The sequence below is a fragment of the Triplophysa dalaica genome, chromosome 8 (genome assembly GCF_015846415.1).
Source record: "Triplophysa dalaica isolate WHDGS20190420 chromosome 8, ASM1584641v1, whole genome shotgun sequence".
NCBI lineage: Eukaryota > Metazoa > Chordata > Actinopteri > Cypriniformes > Nemacheilidae > Triplophysa > Triplophysa dalaica.
Window position 1 is genome coordinate 10866117 of NC_079549.1, and position 19729 is coordinate 10885845.

Consider the following 19729-nt stretch of genomic DNA (forward strand, 5'->3'; position numbering starts at 1 on the left):
TCAGAATTCCCTCCAAAGATCTTCTTTGGAACGTTCATAGTTAATCATAAAATATATCATCATGTTTTAAATAAACATGTGAAAAATTCTGCTGTCAGTGAAGCAAGTATCTCTGACTCTCTGTATGTAGACCTAATGATGATCAAAATTATTAGAAGGGCAATGATTGTGGCATCAAATGAAAGAATGGATGCAGAAGTGGACTGCATAAGCAGAGGTTTGTGGAGCCAGGCACAGAAGAGGAGGCGATAGGCAGTAGGTGTTAAGCCCAGAGTTTGAGGGGTGTCATTAGATTGGTTGTCTGTGGGTTGAAGGTTGCAGTGCTGTCTGTGAAGGGCAGGTCCCAGAACTAAAAACACAGGCAGTTATTAATAGCCTTTAATCACCTTGGAAATTCATGCAGCCACTCTGCCTGAATGCCACTGATCCCTGTTGGTTATAGCCGCTCGGTGTTGGGCCTCTTTCACGTCCAGCCAGTTGCAAGGTGTGTTGTGAAGCTAAAGAAATAATGAGAAAATAAAAGTGATGTCATTGTTTACTCTATTCTTCCAAATGTAATTCCAAAACCATGTAACGTTTTCTTGTATTGAACACATTAAAAGAGTTTTAGCAGAATGCCCAACCTTTTCAATTAAATCTGATATGGACAGGGACAGATGATCACCAATCACAATTCTATTTTACAATGAATAGCCTATTATATCATCGCTGTCCTTACGAAACCTTGGTTGTCCAGAAGTATTTCAGGAAATGGAAAAACATTGTACTTTTAAATGATTAAAGGAGTCATATGACACGGCTAAAACGAATACTATCATTTGTTTTAGATGTAATACAATGCGTGTACAGGATTTAAGGTAAAAAAATGCTGTATTTTCCACATACCGTGCATGTTTGCATCTTCTCTTTGCCCCGCCTCTCTGAAACGCACTGATTTTTTAGTCTGAATCTGAGTTCTTCAGATTATAAAAAGATAAGGGATGGTATTATGTGTAAGATTTCTACTGTTACGCTTAGAGCAGCTATACTTTTATGCTTATACTTTTATAAACTAAAATCCACTTTCGTCGTTTACTCACCCTCCTCTCAATTCGAACCTGTATGACTTTCTTTTTCTGCAGAACACAAAATAAGATATTTGGAAGAATGTCGTTTCCCGACACCCACTCACTTGAATTGGTTTTGTGTTCATACAATAGAAGTGAATGAGTGCCGATGCTGTTGCCAACTTTCTTTAAAATATCTTTCTTTGTGTTCTGCGAGAGCAATAAAGTCATACAGAGAGTGTGACTAAATGATGAAAGAATTTTCTATTTTGGCTGCACTATCCCTTTAAGTAGCCTAACATTAAAATAGTATACTTACAGGTACTAAAGTATGCTTAAAATATACTTTGATTCAAACTTTTAAGCGAAAAAAAAAACTCAATATAGTGTAATTGTGGTGAGGGTCAGCCACTCATGGGAAGAATACTTTTGTGCAAATGTTTCTAACAAGCTGTGTGACTTACATCCTTAGTAGCCAAAATATCACTACTTACACATGTTAAATGTCATTAATGTTTTGGTTTGCACTGTGTTGTTCAGTTTAAAATGGGCTATATTTCACTCAGTACTATCATTGGATCTGTGAGCTTTCTAAACAAACACAGCCCATCCTAAATTTAACAATCTGAGATAAGCACTGCAACTATAACTGAGCTGAAGTAGACAGCAGCTGGCCAAGAGTGTATTTCCAGTTGACTATCAACATCCATGTCAATATCACACCCTGACTAATCATTCAAGAAATAAATAACACGTTTACGGTCCAATAAAGAATGTAGTTGTCATCCATACTAGTGGTATCCCCTCCTTTTGCCTGCGTTCTGTTGTTTTATAATTAAATGTTGACATTAGTTCATATCATGTGATTCTAAAAGGATTCTTCACACATTACAGAGCCTAATCGCCACCTATAGTCTGCCTCTCTCCCCTGCCGCAGCTCTATCCCAGATGACCCTGCTGAGAGCTGCACTTTCATTATGTCCCGTGAAAGCGCTGGGGATTGAGCCCAAACAAAACAACCCACGAGGGTGAAAAAATGTTTTTACATCCGCCCGCCCTCTCGCCCGGCTGTCTGTGTATGTGCGCTCACGGTCATAGTTTCAGATCAATGGGACCAAGTTATTGGAGTCTGGCCAACTCTAACCGTTGGAAAAGAAAGAAAAAAGCTGCCTCTTCAAAAAAAAGGGGGTTTGTTACACCTGCACGTGCCTTTTCTCGTCCTAAGCACTGATTTATCTCTCCTGTACATATTTTTTTTAAAGCAGATTTGTGCCTGTATGCTACAATGCTTACAGGTGCAGGAAGGTGCCAAAATTCACAAGCTGTCACATTGGTGAGGTAACACCGTTGAGTGAGGGTCACTCAAACCCAGAACAAAAAACCTGAAGCAGGGATCAGAGTTGTGGAGAGCGATTTTATTTGGAAGCACCCAAATGTAAAGGAATTGAATGTATCTGTTCATCCCTGCCAACCCGCTTAACTTCAGCTCTAACACACACTCTCAATGTAGGACGCCCCCAACTGGATGTACTACAAAATGCTGGTATACTTACACTAAGAAAGGGTGGAATCAAAGGAGTTCATTGAAGTTTGCTTAGCAAATATGTTCTTTATGGATAATACAATGCTGTGTTATCACAGGTCAACTGAGAAAGGCAAGATAAGTAAATTGTCAGACCCATAATGGCCCACACTTGTCATAAATAAGAACATAAAAATGTATCAAATAAAATAACTATTTTGTGGTCTATGGGATGTCTTTTTCATTTGCTGGGTGTTATTGCTTTTGGTTTGCCCATTTTAGTTCACAGAAATCCAGTGTCATCTCTTAAAAACGTGCATCCTTTTTTGTTGCATCTATAACTCACATTATTCTCTTTTAAAATAGACAACTCGTGCAGACGTTCTAATCGCTTGTTCAGGGCTGACCTCCAAGTTTTCAGATAAGGATTGAAAATAAAAAAGGATTATAAAAAATCCTTCATGATATTAAAGGGAAATGAAAATTCTGTCATGAATTACACAACGTCAAGTTGTTCCATACCTGTATGCATTTCTTTTTTCTGTTGAACACAAAGATATTTAGAAGAATGTTAACAACTGAGATTTATTGGGTAGTCAAAGGTGCCCCAGAACTGTTTGCCTTCCTTAATTCTTCAAAAAAAATCTTTTTTTGGGTTTAACCGAACAAAAATAAAATACAATATTTTTCTACTCTGGGAGTCAATGGTACCCCAGATATCTCAGTTGTCAACATTTTTCCAAATTTCTTCTCGTGTGTACAACCAAACAAAGAATGTGTACAGATTTGGAACAACTCGAGGACGAGTAGTTCATGACAGTATTTTCATTTTTAGTTGGACTATCACTTTAAGTGATCAAAATCTGTGATGAAGGGTCTTCTGTGATCTTTTATAAAAATATAACATTGGCAAAACATATATTGTGAGCATGTTTGAAAAAGCTTGTTACTTATCACTGTTTGTTTTATATTTGAATATCATTAGGTTTAAAAGATCAATTGATAACATTCTGTCCACAGAATTGACCCATGTCTCATCCACACAACTCAATAACTCCTCAATAAAAACTCAATAAATACTTCAGCATGCAAAATAATTCAAATTTATATTGAAGCAGGGAGTGATATGATAACAACTGTGTCAATCCTCAATCTCAAAAGAGCTCCCAGCCCCACTCACAACACTGAAACACAGTGACACATCCTCCTGGCAGTTATTTCCTGTCACATGATCATAATTGCGGTGACCTTGTATTTCCTGTATTCCAGTGCCGCTGTTGACATGACACCAGCTGGAATAAAGAGCAACATGGGGCTTGGTTTGCGAGCCATGTGTTTGTTTGTTGGGAGGAGATGATACCATTCCTTGCTGACTAGTGAGTCCATGTCACTCATCTGCCAGAAAAATACTTGCGCAGTATGAGCCTGATAAATATAATCTAACCTTAAATCATGACATAAAGTCTGCCTTAAAAGAGCAGTTCAATCAAAAATGAAAATCTGCGTACTTCAAAATATCTATTTTCTTGTCAGTGGCAGCCATTCGCTTCTATTGTATAGACAAAAAGCCAAGTCAATAGGTGGGAACATTCTTCAAAATATCTTTTTTTGTGTTCTGTGAAAGCAAGTCATAAGGGTTTGAAATGACAAGAGGCCGAGTAAATGATTACAGAATTGTCATTTTTGGGCGACTATCACTTTAACTTATCTAGGACAATATATTCAGATAGACAAATCTGTTCATCCTTTAATATTAACACAATTCATATGAATGAAACCACACTTCAATGTACCGTGTCAACATTTACAGCATCTTCAACCTGGCTTCTTTTCAAGGCACTTTAAAGTCAGTAAGCAACTAGATTTTTCAGTTCCTCAAAAATGATTATATAATTATAAAGTTTGGTGCCACAATGTTATGGCATAATGGTGCGAGTGGTTGCTAGGCAGCAGTCACAATGTTAAGTGATTGCTTACTGCCCTAAGACCAACAAGCCCATGCCTCATGTCTCTGTGACCCATCAATCAATTTCAGATAGGATTTTTCAATAACTCCCATTGGTGACACGACAAAAAGCATCCCAAATCTCATACGAAAGATAAGCTAACGTTACAATGTTGAGAGCAGAGTTTTGGTAACACCAGAGAGCCAGAGCATTTACGCTTGACTAACTTACACAACAATAGGCCCCTCACAAACAAGTCACATGATTAATAAAAACCCGTAGCAAAATGACAAACTATGAGGGAACTTGTTTTCCAAAAAACTTATTTTTGTTGTTCCAAATCTGTATAAATGTCTTTGTTCTGTTGAACACAGAAAGATGTCATTAACCAAAAAGTTCCTGGCCACCATTGACTACCGTAGTGGGAAAAATTTACTTTAAGTCAAGTTAAACTATTATGAGAGCAAAAAAATTGCTTTTAATTTATTGGTAGAAAAGGTCAAAGAAAATAAAACCATGAAAACATAAAACCCATCTTATAAATACATCACTTTTACTCTTGTGTAACCTAGGCATTTTGAACAAAATGATTAATGATCCAAAAGCCTTAATCACTTTTGTACACGTGCAAATCCTTCAAATGACCCTTCCGGCCTATGATATTTAAACTTTGAAAATATATCTCTGTTTATCCATGGATTCAGAACGACGCTGGAAATAAAATTCAAAGCAAATCTCAGTTTTTTGATTGTTCAGAGGAAAAGTTTTACACTTAGAAATTCAATACTAGTTAAGTATCAACTGTGTCAGATGAACCCCTGATTAACTGCCCCCCAAAACAACACAACAAAGAGGAAAAACTGACACACATACGCAAACACACACACTAAGAGAAGAGATCCAGGGCTGCAGCAGTTTTAATGCTCTTATGGAAGGCCAGAGAAATTGCACACATGGGACAGCATCCAACACACACCCTGCTGGGAATCTTGGACTCTCTCTTTAACATACGTCAATAAATAAATGTTATCTTTAGAAGGTTTCGTTGCGTCCAAGCTAGGGAGGATGAAAAGAATCCTCAACTCAGTTATGTCCCTCACATGACTAAAATTCCTGTGTCTTTGCACTGGCCTGTTAACAGGTTTCACTATTCACTAGATATTTACAGACCACAGCAGCCTCACAAATAATGCTACATAAACAAAGGTTTCCAACAGATTTATAAAGAAAAAACAGAGACAAAAAACAACTAAACAAAAGAAAAGAGCAGAGAGCAGCATCCTATAGGTGGCGTTTCCGAAGAACCTTTACTCCGATCAGGATCAGGTTCCTCTGGGAAGACTGATTTAAATCAGCATTATCCCACCATAATGTTCATGTCATAGCTGTACCGGGATAAGTGTGTTTAAAGGGAGACTGACAGGGTGTGACTTGGAAAGCAGCTTGTCTGTGATGCACAGGGTGTATTGATAGCATAGTGAGAAGTCCTAAGTGCACGGGTGTCTAAAGTCCCTCCTCCTCATGCTGGTTGTCTTTATAAATCTCTCGGACCAGCAGCACTCGGGTCAGGAGCCGAGCCAGCGTACTCTTCTCTAGAGGAGTCGAGCTGAACCACAGCGGACTGTCCAAAGAAGCAGACACCTCTGGCTTCATGTAAAAAAAATCTGTCCTCTGTCTTACAGACTCTGGGCTAGAGGGAAAGAGAGAGATGTGGAGAGTTCTGTAAGGTTAATTGGAAATTTTGATCAAGTTGGTTTAATTTCACTTACAGTTGTCAAGCAACATGTGTTATTATACTATTCAACTGATGTGCATGTTAAAGCAACAATCAAGTTATATCATATCATCTCAAGTTAATGTGAAATGTCCTCATATTTGGATTGTGTCAACACATTTTTTCAGAATGTGAACAGCAATCGTTATAATCACTGGACATTTGCGTTTTTACAGTCAGACCTGTTGTTTGGTTTGGTCCATTTCTTTGAACACAGCTCATCCAATTAAAATTAAAAGTCAGAACTAATCAATCATAAGCACATCCAATAAAATAACAGAGCTACCCCCTTTAATAAAAATAGTTTTCTACTATACATTGCATTATCTATTGAGCGTCAATGTAAAAATGTTTAAATGTCTAACAATTTGTTACACAATGAACAAGATAACAGCAGCTCTCTCTTTAAAGAGAGTTCATGAATAAATGTAAACTCTGTCATTCACAACTTCTCCCTACGAAGTTGTTCCAATTTAGTATACATTTCTTTGTTATGCTGAACATGAAGATAGATATTTCGAAGAATGTTAGCAACACATTACTGGGACATCATTGACTACCATAGTAGAAGTTAGAATGGTAGTCAAAGGCAACCATTTGCTTTGTTAAATTCTTCGAATTATTTCATTTTGTCTTCAACAGAACATTAGAAAATAATACAATATTTTTTTCCTATTATGGTAGTCATGGTGGATGTCATGGAAATGACAGTTGGTAGCATTTTTTCCCAATATCTTTCTCTGTGTTCAACCAAACAAAGAAACTTATTCAGATTTGGAACAACTGGAAGGTGACTAAATGACAGAATGTTCATTTTTGGGTGGAGTTAAAGAAGTCAGAATCTTTTGAATGTCAAACTTACCACTTGGATAAATAAAGCTCATACAGTCGGCACTCGTGTTTCTTAACAGGACATGGAGTTGAATCTTCTGAACCACTGTCAGCCTCAAAGTTTGAGTCCCCATCGTCTTTACGCCTTCTCTTACTTGCTGATTGCTCTAAGTAAACCAAAAACATGTTAGAACCAGGTGAAAGACAAAATAATCATTTCAATATAAAATTTCTAACATCTCAAGAGCTGAACAGGTCATCTGTCCTCCCATTGTCCTACAAATTCTACCAAACTCCCACAAGCAAAATGGGCCTTTAAGGACCAAATATACAGGTACATTGCTAGTGTCATTTGTTGTGTCCTCATAGTAAAAGTGTCAACACCATGTTTCAGGATGTGAACAGCAAGTTATAATCACAGGACACTGTTTAGATCAGGAGTGATGAATCCTGCACTGTTAAGACTCAACTTCAAATCCAAAATCAAGCAAATGATGTGATATACTGTGAAAGTGTTATTGTATACTTATGGCTGGAGAATTAATTTTGCACAGCTGTCATTCTCATTGGTGCATTCAGCATGAATATATAATTATACAGCTGAAAACCAACAAAAATATATTTTATTGCTCAATTTTTTTTAAACATACCATGCTGCTCCTGTGAGATGGATGGGATGCGTATGCAGACGGTCGTGTCGTGGCTGTGTGGATTAGAACTGCTAGGCCCATAGACATTTCCAAAGGAGAGGCGTAAGTGCTGTTCAACTGTGCGGAGGCCAAAGTATTTGGTGTTGAGATGGAAGAGAGATCTTAGCAGGACAGAGGGCGACTGCTCCCCCAGCTGTCCACTGCTCCATAGACACTGCTCTTCAACACGGCCCCACCTGGAACCTAAACACAAACCCATATATACTAACAAATAACAGAGAATGCAAGGAACAAAACGGAATTCTCCATGACAACTATCATTTTGGGGTGGACTGTTCTTTTAAATAAAATTATACAGTCAGTTAGTTTAGTGTGTATGTGTCCTCATAGTTGGGTAGAGTCAACACCACTTTTCAGGATGTGAACAGCAACAGATATAATCATTGGACACTTAATATAACAAACATCTTTCAGGAGTTCCACTTACCATCAGGAAGAACACTGGGTTGCCAGTCTTTAAGGATCTTGTTCAGTTCTTCCCCAAACATGTGGTACTCCGGATTGCTGAACAGGTCATCTGTCCTCCCCTTGTCCTGCAAATGCTACAACACCCCAAAATATTAAAAACAACAATCCAAAGAAAAATGTGTGTCCAAAATAAAGGACCAGGTAGACATGTACATTGCTAAAGAGCTATCTGTCGTGTCCTCATAGTAAAAGTGTCAACACCATGTTTCAGGATGTGAACAGCAAGTTATAATCACAGGACACTGTTTAGATCAGTAGTGATGAATCCTGCTGTGTTATGCTCCAACTTCACATGCAAAATCATGTGTAATGTTAAGCCACAGCAAATGATATGAGCATTTATCAAAAGAAAGATCACAGTGGCAAACCCAAAAACATTTTTACTTCGAATTCAAATGATGCTTGAAGTTATGCACATTAATACTTGAATGGCAGCAGAACTAGCTGTGAGTGTTTCATTGTGTTCTAATGGCTGGAGAATACATGAATCTGTATCGCACAGCTGTGTTATCTGGGTTATCGAATGTGTATTGTGATTCTGAAAGCACATCACTCGAGTAACCTTTGAACTTATTTTTTAAACCCACTTAAAAAAAGGCAACTTTTTAAGCAACTCTATCTTTCTTCATCAAGAGCCTCAATCATCTAACAATTCTTTTTACAGCTTCAATGCTGTACAGGCATGCACACAAACTTTAGGCTGGGGACCATCTCACCTTCTGGATGCTGAGGCATAGGTACAGAATGCTGTCAGGAGCATAGCTCTCCCCGTTGGGTCGACGCACCTCTTTGACAAAGCGAGACAAAGACTGATTCAGCTCTGTCTGGCTCAGGGACAGAAGACTGTCTTTTAAACGAACTGTCAGGAGAAACAAAAACAAAAAAAACTCTTAACAACATCTGTGCTGAAAATTAAAAAGCAGAACTTGAGAACTGCCGGCTTCCAACGATGTGATTGTATTATCATTAATAATGAATAAAAAAACTGTGTGGCCGGCTGAACTTGAGTGCGCTCATAACTCAAAACTGTCAACAACAATTTCAGAATGTGAACAGCAGTAGTATAATCATTGAGCACTTTTAACCCAAGCAAAAGCCTGCATGAATTTAGCTTTATGGTTTCATGCTTGTTAATCAAAAATAAGAATCCAAGAGTACCTTGTTTCTGGCTCTCCTTTCCCTTGGACGGGCTAGGTTGTGAACCTGCAGTCATGGCCCACCTCCTCCACGCGTTTAAGCCATACCTAGAGTTCAAGGGGAATGAGCTCTCCGCTGCTGGAGACTCTATTGCTGGTGATGAGGATAAAGACGAGGGAGACTCATCCTCTACTGCCCGTCTCTTCTGGCCCTATGGCAACAGCAGGTCAGTAGCATTAGCATACATAATGCTAAGCATCATCCTCTGTGACGGGTCATGGCCCCGTCAGCCTCATACGAAACCTCAACAATCACTGCACTTCAGCATGTGAACAGCTAATGGTTTTCTAATCACAGCACAGCACATGATGTGTGGCTACAGGGGTGCATCTGTACCGTACCCTCCTCCTGGTTCTGGGGCGAGGAGTCTTCTCTTTTTCTTCAGGCAACACAGGAGATAATGAAAAGAGCATGTCTGTGTCCAGACGCTCAACCAGGACAGGTTCTGATGCTGGAACAGAGCAAGACAAGACTGGTTATCCAGACACAGATTTTGTGTTTAGAGAGATAACAAAAGGTCTGTGTGTGTCAGAAATAGCTACCTAGTGGAAGATCTTTCTCTAGGTCTAAATCTGGCTCATATTTGTCTTCCTCATCCTCTTCCTCTGAGCTGCCACTGCTGCTGTTGTCATTTTCACATTTAACATTTTCAACCTTCACTGCTTTGCTCTTTTCACTTTTGATATCTAAGAAATTTTTTAAAAAGATTTAGTTGCAAAATTTCTATCAGTGGTGATGTATTATCAGGTTCAAGAAGACACACTTGATAAGTGCCAGCGGGCCATGTGATTATAACAAGGATAAGTATGACGACTGCCAGTAGTTTGGTTAATGGCGGATGCTTTAATACGTTCTTACCCGAACAGTCTGGCTTCTCATCCTCATCCAGTGCAATCCCATCAGCCACCGCTTCAATGGTTTTCAACAAATCAAAGGGCATTTTGGCTTTCAGCTCATTGATGGTCTTCACAATTTGCTCAACGTTCTGTAGTGTGGTGGGCAAAAACACTGGCACAGGAACCTGAAAGCACCATGATGTGGCACAAAGCAGTAAGGACATGGCAATGTGTTAAATCAAACACTCTTAATAAAGTTGTATTAACAATCACTCTGGTTTTTGAAAAATATGACCTATTAAAAAGAATATTTAAGCATTACTCAAAGGAAAACTGCCATAGAGCAACAACAAACTACGTGCACTGGTATCTGACAAACACTAAACATAAAATTGATTTGGAAATAAAGCGTGTTTATTTGTGAAAATTCATCTCTTACCGGTACAGGTATTGCAAAAGGAGTGGGCGTGGCCTGAGCGTAGAGGTTCATGGGTAATGGAACGTAAACAGGAACAGGGATCGGGATAGGAACATACTCCTTTCCTGAGCTTTTCAGGTCTGCCTCCTCTGAGGAAAAGCAGAGGCAATCATGTCAATCTCCACATTTTCCTGAGAATTTGTAAACTTGTTGTTACAGGCGCTTACCTGTCTGCAGTGGTTTGCTCTGCATGTGGGGCTTGCAGTATGTGGCCTTGGTCATAGTGAGTGGCTTACAGAGCACAGCTTTATTTTTCACATCTTTCAGGATCCCACCCCCAACATATGACACAGGCCCCTGAGTAAATGCCTGCAACAAACAAGAAAATTTGAACATAAGAACTTTAGAAAATCCACTAACAGGAAATATGGGAAATTATCATATATTCATTGTTGTTTTGACCAATGTCTGTCTAGCTTCTTAACATTGAGTATTAGTATGACCTACTCACCGTTTTTGATCCTTGGGTTGATCCACCAAACTCTGTAAATTGACCACATGATTTCATTTTAAAAAGATTTATCACAGTTAAACATGCCAGACATACATATTTAAAAATTTTACCTGAAACCGTGTTTTCAGGACCTTTCTGTGTGGCCAAGTTGGGTTCGTTCTGTTGGCAGTAAAATCGGAGGAGACACTGCTGGTCACAGAAGTGCTTCATCTCTGTACGCCACTGCACAGACTCCAGCAGGTTCCCCTGGACCTTACAGCAGTCACATCGCGCCGCCTAGTGGACAAAGCAGAGTAATACAGATGCCTTAGTCTCTTCTGTTGAGCAAAAATAGAAAATACTGTCATTTACCCACCAAACCTGTAAAATGACTTTTTCTCCTAAACTCAAAGGAAGATATTTGGAAGAACGTCAGTAACCAGACTGAATCCCATAGTATTTATGTTCCCTACTATGGCAGTAAATGGGGGATGAGACCTGTTTGGTTACTGACATTCTTCAAAATATCTTCCGTTGTGTTCAGCAAAACAAAGAAACGTATACTGGTTTGGAATAACCTGAGTTTGAGTAAATGATGAAAGAATTTTAATTTTTGGGTGAACTTTCCCTTAGACCAATGCCTGACAATGGTCCTTAAAATGATATCGCTACAGAGACTTTTTCACACTTATGTCGAGGGAGCGTAGGAAGGTCACTCGTACGTACCTTATAGTACCAGTCGTGAAAATTATTAGCACACATCTCACTGCAGAAGTCCCTGCTGACTCCATCTATCAGTTTGGTGACTGATTTCTTGCACATCTGTGTGCAGTGGTTACAGGTGACACACTTCAACCCCAGACGCCTGATAAAATCTTGCTTGAACAGCAATTTACAGCCTGCAGAAGAAATGTGAGGTGAGGCACTATACAACAGCTCAGATGAATCTTAAACATCCTAGGAGTCAAAATCATTGTCCTCATACTCAAAAACTATAATCACGACAGGTCATGATGTGAACAGCAAAAGATATAATCACAGGACAAAGGACCAAAAAGACACAGAACACAGACCTTCACTACAGAAAGGCCTCTTCACTCCAGAGAACTTCACAGACTCGTGAAGGGTTTTCTCTTCCTGACAGTACTCGCAGAACGTCACTATGCAGTGGAGCTTCTTGTAGTCCTCACAACAGGTCTTACTGCAGAACTGATAAACTTTATCCTGCAGAGATAATTATAATTGCAGTTTCAACCTAACACCACTCAAAACCTTCAAGATTTAAATCTTGATATAAAGGGATTGCAGGAAACCCACCTCCCACTCCAGGATCTCCGGCTTTATACTGAAGGAGCTACGACAGTAGTTGCATTTCAACTGGATGTTCTCTGAGGTTGAAGATGGGATCTGCCCGTTGGCTGATGTTTGGATGGTTGCATTCTGAACAAAAAAAAAAACAATCACAATGCAGAAAGTAGCTGGATGCACCAGCATGCATAACACAAGCTTTAATGGCATCTACAGTACCTGGAATTTGGTGACACACAGTGAACTGCAGAAGCTCAAAACTTTCCCTTCAGGCAGAGTTGCCTGATACTGAGGTAATGCATTTCTCTTACAGAAGTGACACGAGGGCTCCCTATCTACAAATACAAACAAGATTCTCATTTATTCAGACCATGACTCTGACTTTGTGTTTAAAATCATAAAACAACTTTCTTGTGGGACAAAGTGGGTCACATTGTAGAAATCAAATTGGATGGTGAGCATGTGAATGGAGTTGTGAAATGTGATTAACTCTATGGACATTACAACATATGCATTAACAATGGAAGTTATGAGAAATAGATTCGAGTTTAAAGTAACAGTTCACCCAAAAATGAAAACCGTGTCATTATTTACTCCCCTTTCAAACCTGTATGACCTTTTTTCATAAAACGCGATCAAAAAATAATGTGAAGAATGTTGTTAACTGGCACCCATTCACTTGCATTGGTTTTGTGTCCAAACAATAGAAGTGAATGGGTGCTGCAGTTATTCCGTTACCAACATTTTCTGTTCGGTGGAAGAAATAAAGACATACAGGTCTGGAATGACAACGTGGTGAGTACATGATGACACAATTTTTACGAGTACCTTGGGCCACAGAACACAAATGTGAACTTGTAAACTCTGTAGAGCGTTTGGTTGTCTACTCACTCTGTGCGGAAGCTGCAAACTTGCTCTTGGTCATACAGGCCGTAGAGCAATAGGAGTCCATGGCTCCATTTGTCCCAATGCATTGAGTGGCATCAAATGATCTGCACATCACCTTACAGCCACTACACTGCACCATCTTTCCATGAGTCTATGGAGAGAGTGCCATTTAGAGTCGTGTGATAAAAACTAACCAATGAGATAAATCTTGCTCATAAAAGACTCTACAATGTCTCTACAACTTGCTGCTCCATCAATTTTAACAAATATGACAAAACAGCCAATTGAAATTGAATATACTATAAACAGCATTTTAATTGCAAGGTGAATTTGAGAATTCATTGGAAACTATTAACATTTGTCTTTTTTCTCTATACTGACCTGTTTATAGTCCCTGATGCAATTTTGACAGCAAAAGCGTTTTTGCTGACCGTCAATGAGTAGAAAATGGTTTGCTGTGGCACGACTGGGCAGATAATTCCCACACTGTTCGCAGCAGTTCATGATGAGCCCGTTAGCCATACGGTAACGATTGAAGCATGCATCGCTGCAGATCTTGTGCGTTACGTTTTTGAAGCTCACCTCATGTCGAATCTATAGGGTAAAAAAGCATGCATTAAAATGATGCATTGTATATATTGTTAATTTATAGTTACACATTACCAGAGATCAATCAACAAATTAGCATCAAACTGGTTTCTTATTCCCCTTCCAAGGTGACATCATGGATACACCACAAATACAGTAAAGGACAGTGGTAAGTAACCATGGCTACAAGCCTGAACGCTAGGATACAACAAACTGAACAGTGATGGGAGGAAATGAAAACTGAAATATACAGTTTGAACAAGGATAGAAGTCCTGAGGAACTATAGTATAATGGTGTAGATTATAATGAATATGTGAGGATACAATTCAGAGAGTCCTTCCCCATTTACAGTACATTTTAAAATCTAGATTAATTTTAGTGTGTGAATATTAATTAGATGTCATGCAGATACTGCCTGGTAAACTTTATGAGCATTAAAACATGCAAACCAATTATTATTCATGACCCAAGCCTTTACCAAAGTAGTATTACTCCAGTATATTAAAGTTCACCCAAAAATGAAAATTGTCATCATTTACTTACCCTCTTGTCATCTCAATCCTGTATGGCTTTCATTCTTCTTCAATCACAACAGATGATATTTTAAAGACAGTTGGTAACCAAACAGCGCCGGCACCCATTAACTTCTTCAAAAACTGATATTTTGTTTCTGCAGAACTCAGTCAGTCATACAGGTTTGAGATGACAAGAGGGTAAGTAAATGAAGATGATTTTTCTTTTTGGATGAACTATCACTTTAAGGCCAACTTCATAATGTCTTCCTTTAGGCCATTATAATTTTTGCTTTCATTAGTTTGGCCTACTAGGCAAACCACTCGAATCCTAATTAAATATTCAAGAACAAAGATCTTAGCAGCAACCAACCTAGTGTTTTTAAATCTACAGACTGTTTTCTGCCATTCTAATTCTGAGTAAGAGAAATCAAAAGTATACAGAACATATCTGACCTCAGTGAGCTTTCCACAGACGGTACACTTAGTTTTAAGTTGATTCTTCTGAGGATTCTGTTTGCTCTCATAAGATGCCAAACAGCCAGTACTGCAAAACTCCTGAAAGGACTCGCTTGAATCCACCTGGGCCACTATAGTGCCTCCTTTCATATTGGTAATGTCTCTGATTTGGAGAATACAAAGGGCAAAAGATTAAGATTGTTAAGAGCGATCACATGTGATTATCCTCACTAAGACTATAGACACAGGTTTACGTTCTCTTAAACGACATACTTCTTGCACATGGTGCAACTCTTCTTGGGAGTGGGTTTGTGGGAGAAGGCAGACAGGCAGGTAGTCGAGCAGAACAGGTGGGATGAGCCCTTGCGCTGGTACGCGGTTTGGCCTTTCTTCAAAGGCTTCTTACAGTTGGCGCACGTGACTTTCATGGTACGTTGGGGTTGCTGGGATCCTGAGGACGACTGGCAGGGCGGTTTGGGGAGCGGAGCTGCTGGAGAAGGCGAGTCTACTCCAGGCTGCTTCTGGTTACGGGGAAAAGAGGCTGACTGGGAGATCCATGAATCTGAGGGGGGGAAAATTGAAACATGAATGAATCTTGGTGTCTGACTAAATAAACTTTTAAAAACAATACACAGAGGATTAAAGCTAACAATGATGTGTTATTGTGTTGTCAGTGCAACAAAACAAGTAAAGGATTGTCTATGGTGTGTATAAAGGATGACACAGCAGCTTTGTGCGGATGAATTACCAGATCTCTGGTGTGTCCCCGTTTCTCCATTCTGCACCGGCTGGCTCGCAGCACTTACGCGTCCCGGGTTGAACGTGGGTGAAGGTCTGCTGGCTGGACCCTGGTTCTGCTGGACATCAGGGTTCAGGCTGAACGCACTGCTGATCTGCAGCCCATTTTCAGTCCCCTCAAAATCGTCCAACCTGGCAGCCGCTGTCTCACCCACACTCTTTAGCGACGTCACGTTTGTGATCATGAGGTTTATATCCTCTTGAGCGCACAGCGCCAGCGGCGTTACTGTTGACGTTGCCATGGCAACTGCCGAAGAGTCTGCCCCCAACGTGGTAACGCTGGCGATTTTGATTTCAGAGTCAGGCTCTGTGCTGCTCAGGATGTTCCCATCCTCAGTGGGCAGGAGGGAAGAGGCATCCCTGAGCTCTGAATCTTCCTCATCGTCAATCACGATTGGCTCGCTCTGGCTTTTGGGTGTCGTGGCTGTGGCTGCAGAGGAGGGAGGACTGGGAGTCTTGGAAGAGGCTGTTGCCGTGGTAGCCGGCTCTGTACAGTCTTTGGCAGCGGTGAGGGTCTCTGCAGGTGTGTTAGCGTCGGTGGGCTGCACCCTCCCCTGAGAGTGAGCAGGAGGCTCTTCTACTAATACTACATCATCATCATTGTCTTCCGAGGACTTGGGAAGGTCTGGTTCTGTCTGTTGCTCTTCGGCAGATGGAGTAAGCTCTGTTATGGGTGTGGTTTCCATATGACCCTCCTCCTCCCCTGTGGCTGTGATCGCCTCCTCAACATCTGCCCTGGCTTCCAAATCGCCATCCATTGCTTAGGCAACCACCTGTTGACGCAATACAGGAACAGTTACCTGGAGAACCCATATTGAGCATAACAAAAATGTCATGCGGGTGAATGTTTATGAAAAAATTTAAGGAATACATAAATATCCCAATTTAACAGTATTAGTCCTACTATGGCTGGGAGATTTTTATCCTGTCTCCTGACAAAAGCTGCCGCTCTTTTACACATGCTAAATGAGACTATAATGATGGATATACACTTCCCTCTTTACAATAGACGCCTCAATATGGTTGATAAGATTAAGAAATTAACAGGGGATTACCTAACAATCAAATTACAACAAGGCGTGTCCAGAATAATTACTGCAAATGCATTTTACATTATGAAAGATATATTCTTATATAAGAACATGCAGACCACCTATGAAGGTAGATGTCCGTAACATCAATGGTCGTCACGAGACCATTACTATGCAACCAATCAGCATCATTCACTAAAAAAAGCCCAAATAAATGAAAAGCAACTCAAATGGCAGGGAAGGCCTCATCAACATGTGACCACAGCTCTACAACAACCACCTACCAAAATAGCTAGTATATCAATATACTAATATCATAATTAATGCATTATTTAAATTCTATATTTACAAATAACAGGAAATTGAGAAAACAACACAAATTTTTTTGCATGAAAACACAAACATTTTGATCCCCCTAAAGAAACGTGATGTGGACTGCAACAGAGCCCTTCCTTGTGTGAATCAGTGCAACACATGATCACACACACAGAGACTTCATCCAAATGCAAAGACTTGAACTTTAATACCTCTGGACTGCAATGCAGAACTACCTTTGGATTGAGCTACAGAAAGCCTTCAGATTTGAACAATGAATGCCCTATTTAGGCAAATATCCTAATGTTGATTCAATAAGAGCCGTATGACTCTTTATTGAAGCAATACCGTAGTATGAGCTCATTATTATTCATTATTTTGTAAATCATTCCAAAAGACTTTGAATGTTTGGGATTTCCTCGCAGGCTGATGTCATGATCAGGATGCTGGGAGGAACTATATTATGCAGTGACTGATCCGCCACTGAGACGTGATATAATCGCACGCATATGCGCCATGCGCTCGCCAGGTCTGCGTTTAGCGCTAATAGATGTGCTCACAAACACGCGAGTGTTTATTTGAATGGCGCCACAAAAACGCATTATCGTTATATGACTTCAAAAGCTCTCTCTTGCCCACAAGTTGTGTCAATTAGGATGAAGAAGTAAAGCATTGGAGATTCATACCATTCTCCTCCCGGATCGGGCACCCGTAGGCCGTGCCCTTGACTCTGGACCCTCCGTGTCCACACTCACAACCGAGCACGATCCGCGCGCTGTCAAGGCAACCGGATGACCACGTCAACACGTCGTTTCGCAGGTTTTCACTATTTTCAGGAAACGCGAGGTGCAGCGGGTTACAAACTTGCTACGCAAGAACATTAGGCGGTGCCGGCCGTGGCAAACTATCGTACACTAACTGACTCTTTGCGTAGAAATGCATTGCGGTTTTCACGCAAAACCCCCGGCCCATGTGTCCCACCCCCGGCATCTCGGGCGCATGCAGCCATTGGATTAGCGGCGAACTGGAGGGAGGAGAGCGTCAGAGACTGCGCCATTGTTATTGTAGTGAAAGAATTAGTCAGAAGTTGAATCCCATAAATAATCCTTCGCACCAAAACGACAAGAAAATTGAATCGCAGATATTCCAAATGATGTCAAATGGAATTCTCAAAGGTTATATTTTAATACTAACGTTACACCGCCTCCAAATTCGACTTTTCCTATCAGACATACCACACACACTCTCTCTCTCTGTTATACGCAAATATGCTTTTAATTGGTATCTCAGATGAAGATTATTTCGAGAATAAAGTTTTCCTGCTCGTAATACACTTCGGCGAACGTTTAATTGAAGTTACCCCGGAGCGTTTACCCTTTGCAATCAAAAGGCAATAAATGTGGTCACCTGTAGGGGCGCTGCACAGTTAACAAACATCAACTACAACGCCTCTAGGTGGCTAGCCACAAATATTTCAATAAATATGTCAAGCGTATCAGTTAAACATGACGCGCGTAAACTTTAAAGCTCAAGTATTTGCAAGATACAAACCAAAGAATGTTTCCTAATTGGTAAATAAATTTGCCCCCTTCAGTCAGCGGGTAGCACTGCCTCATGTCCGCCATTAGAGAGCGAGCGAAACAATGCGCGCGAGCATAGGCAACAGCACCCTGCCACGGCGGAAAGGGGGAAAATCTCAGGCGGGTAAAATTGCACGCCTCTCCCTTCGTTAAATTTCCCTCATGCACAAACGCAGGTGACCCCAATGCTTTCCTCGCCGCGAGCTCCAGGCCGGACATAGTTGGGAAAACTTTGTCCAATTACACCCAGTTCACCATCAAATCGCCAGAGAAATTCTTACCGGAGTAGAGCTGGAAACGATAGAGCGCCACTTTTGTGCCTTGACATAAATCCTGGGGCGCATGCGTGAAAACGTACGGACGTTCCAGGCGCGTGGGAGGAGTATACTGCCAACGAGTTCTTCGCTACTCATGCGGTGTCGTGCTCGCGCATTACGTGCACGAGCACAATATATAAGCCGTAATTAATGCATTTATTGATCAAAGCAGTTGTTTTAGACAATCCTAAAACGCGTATTTACAAGCTATGATCGTCATATTAACGATTGAGTTGGAGTTATTTTCCGTTCGATTAAGTCAATAGGAGTTTACTTTTGTTACCCAATCAGCTTCCTGCTTTGGTAAAATAACATTTGATACCGAATTTAACGTAAAAGGAGTGTTAATAACGCACATATCAGTGCTTTAATGTATCGTGTGTTGATAGTAGCGACTGAGTGCAGCAAATGTTATCTTTTTAAATTGAGTTGAATGCCACTCATGAGTGTAACTAGAACTGGAATATTTTCCTTTATTCGAATCAGATTAAGACTAAATTGCTATACTATTCCTAGCAATCAGTACCAAAAAGCCTAATAATTCACGTTATACGAACTAAATCGTTTGCGCAACCCCATTGCAAATAGGGTAAACAGCACGTTGACTGGAAGGTGGGGTCGTGTAATATGGCGTCTGAACTGCATTGCGTAAGAGTCAAAATGTTTGGAATTCTGTACAACATAAAAATAA

General features: G+C 40.3%; 1 protein-coding gene across 3 annotated transcripts; it reads right to left on the minus strand.

Annotated features, from left to right (window-relative positions):
- Window positions 1-5413: 5413 nt before the first annotated feature.
- On the minus strand, window positions 5414-19151 carry zmym2 (zinc finger, MYM-type 2). Of its 3 annotated transcripts, none has more exons than XM_056755039.1 (23): window positions 19003-19151; window positions 15746-16568; window positions 15271-15559; window positions 14995-15160; window positions 13819-14031; window positions 13441-13588; window positions 12769-12884; window positions 12559-12681; window positions 12315-12465; window positions 11968-12140; window positions 11373-11538; window positions 11260-11291; window positions 10976-11117; window positions 10770-10897; window positions 10353-10515; window positions 10037-10180; window positions 9836-9945; window positions 9456-9645; window positions 9014-9156; window positions 8257-8371; window positions 7770-8012; window positions 7151-7286; window positions 5414-6204 (listed from the first exon to the last, which is right to left on the minus strand). In XM_056755039.1, exons 2-23 carry the CDS (start codon window positions 16551-16553, stop codon window positions 6018-6020), a joined length of 4086 nt encoding a protein of 1361 aa, XP_056611017.1. In that variant the 5' UTR covers window positions 16554-16568; window positions 19003-19151; the 3' UTR covers window positions 5414-6017. The 3 variants fall into 3 exon arrangements, with proteins under 3 accessions (XP_056611017.1, XP_056611019.1, XP_056611018.1); XM_056755041.1 differs by lacking the exon at window positions 19003-19151 and adding an exon at window positions 18693-18994; XM_056755040.1 differs by lacking the exon at window positions 19003-19151 and adding an exon at window positions 17828-18679.
- Between the last annotated feature and the right edge of the window lie 578 nt (window positions 19152-19729).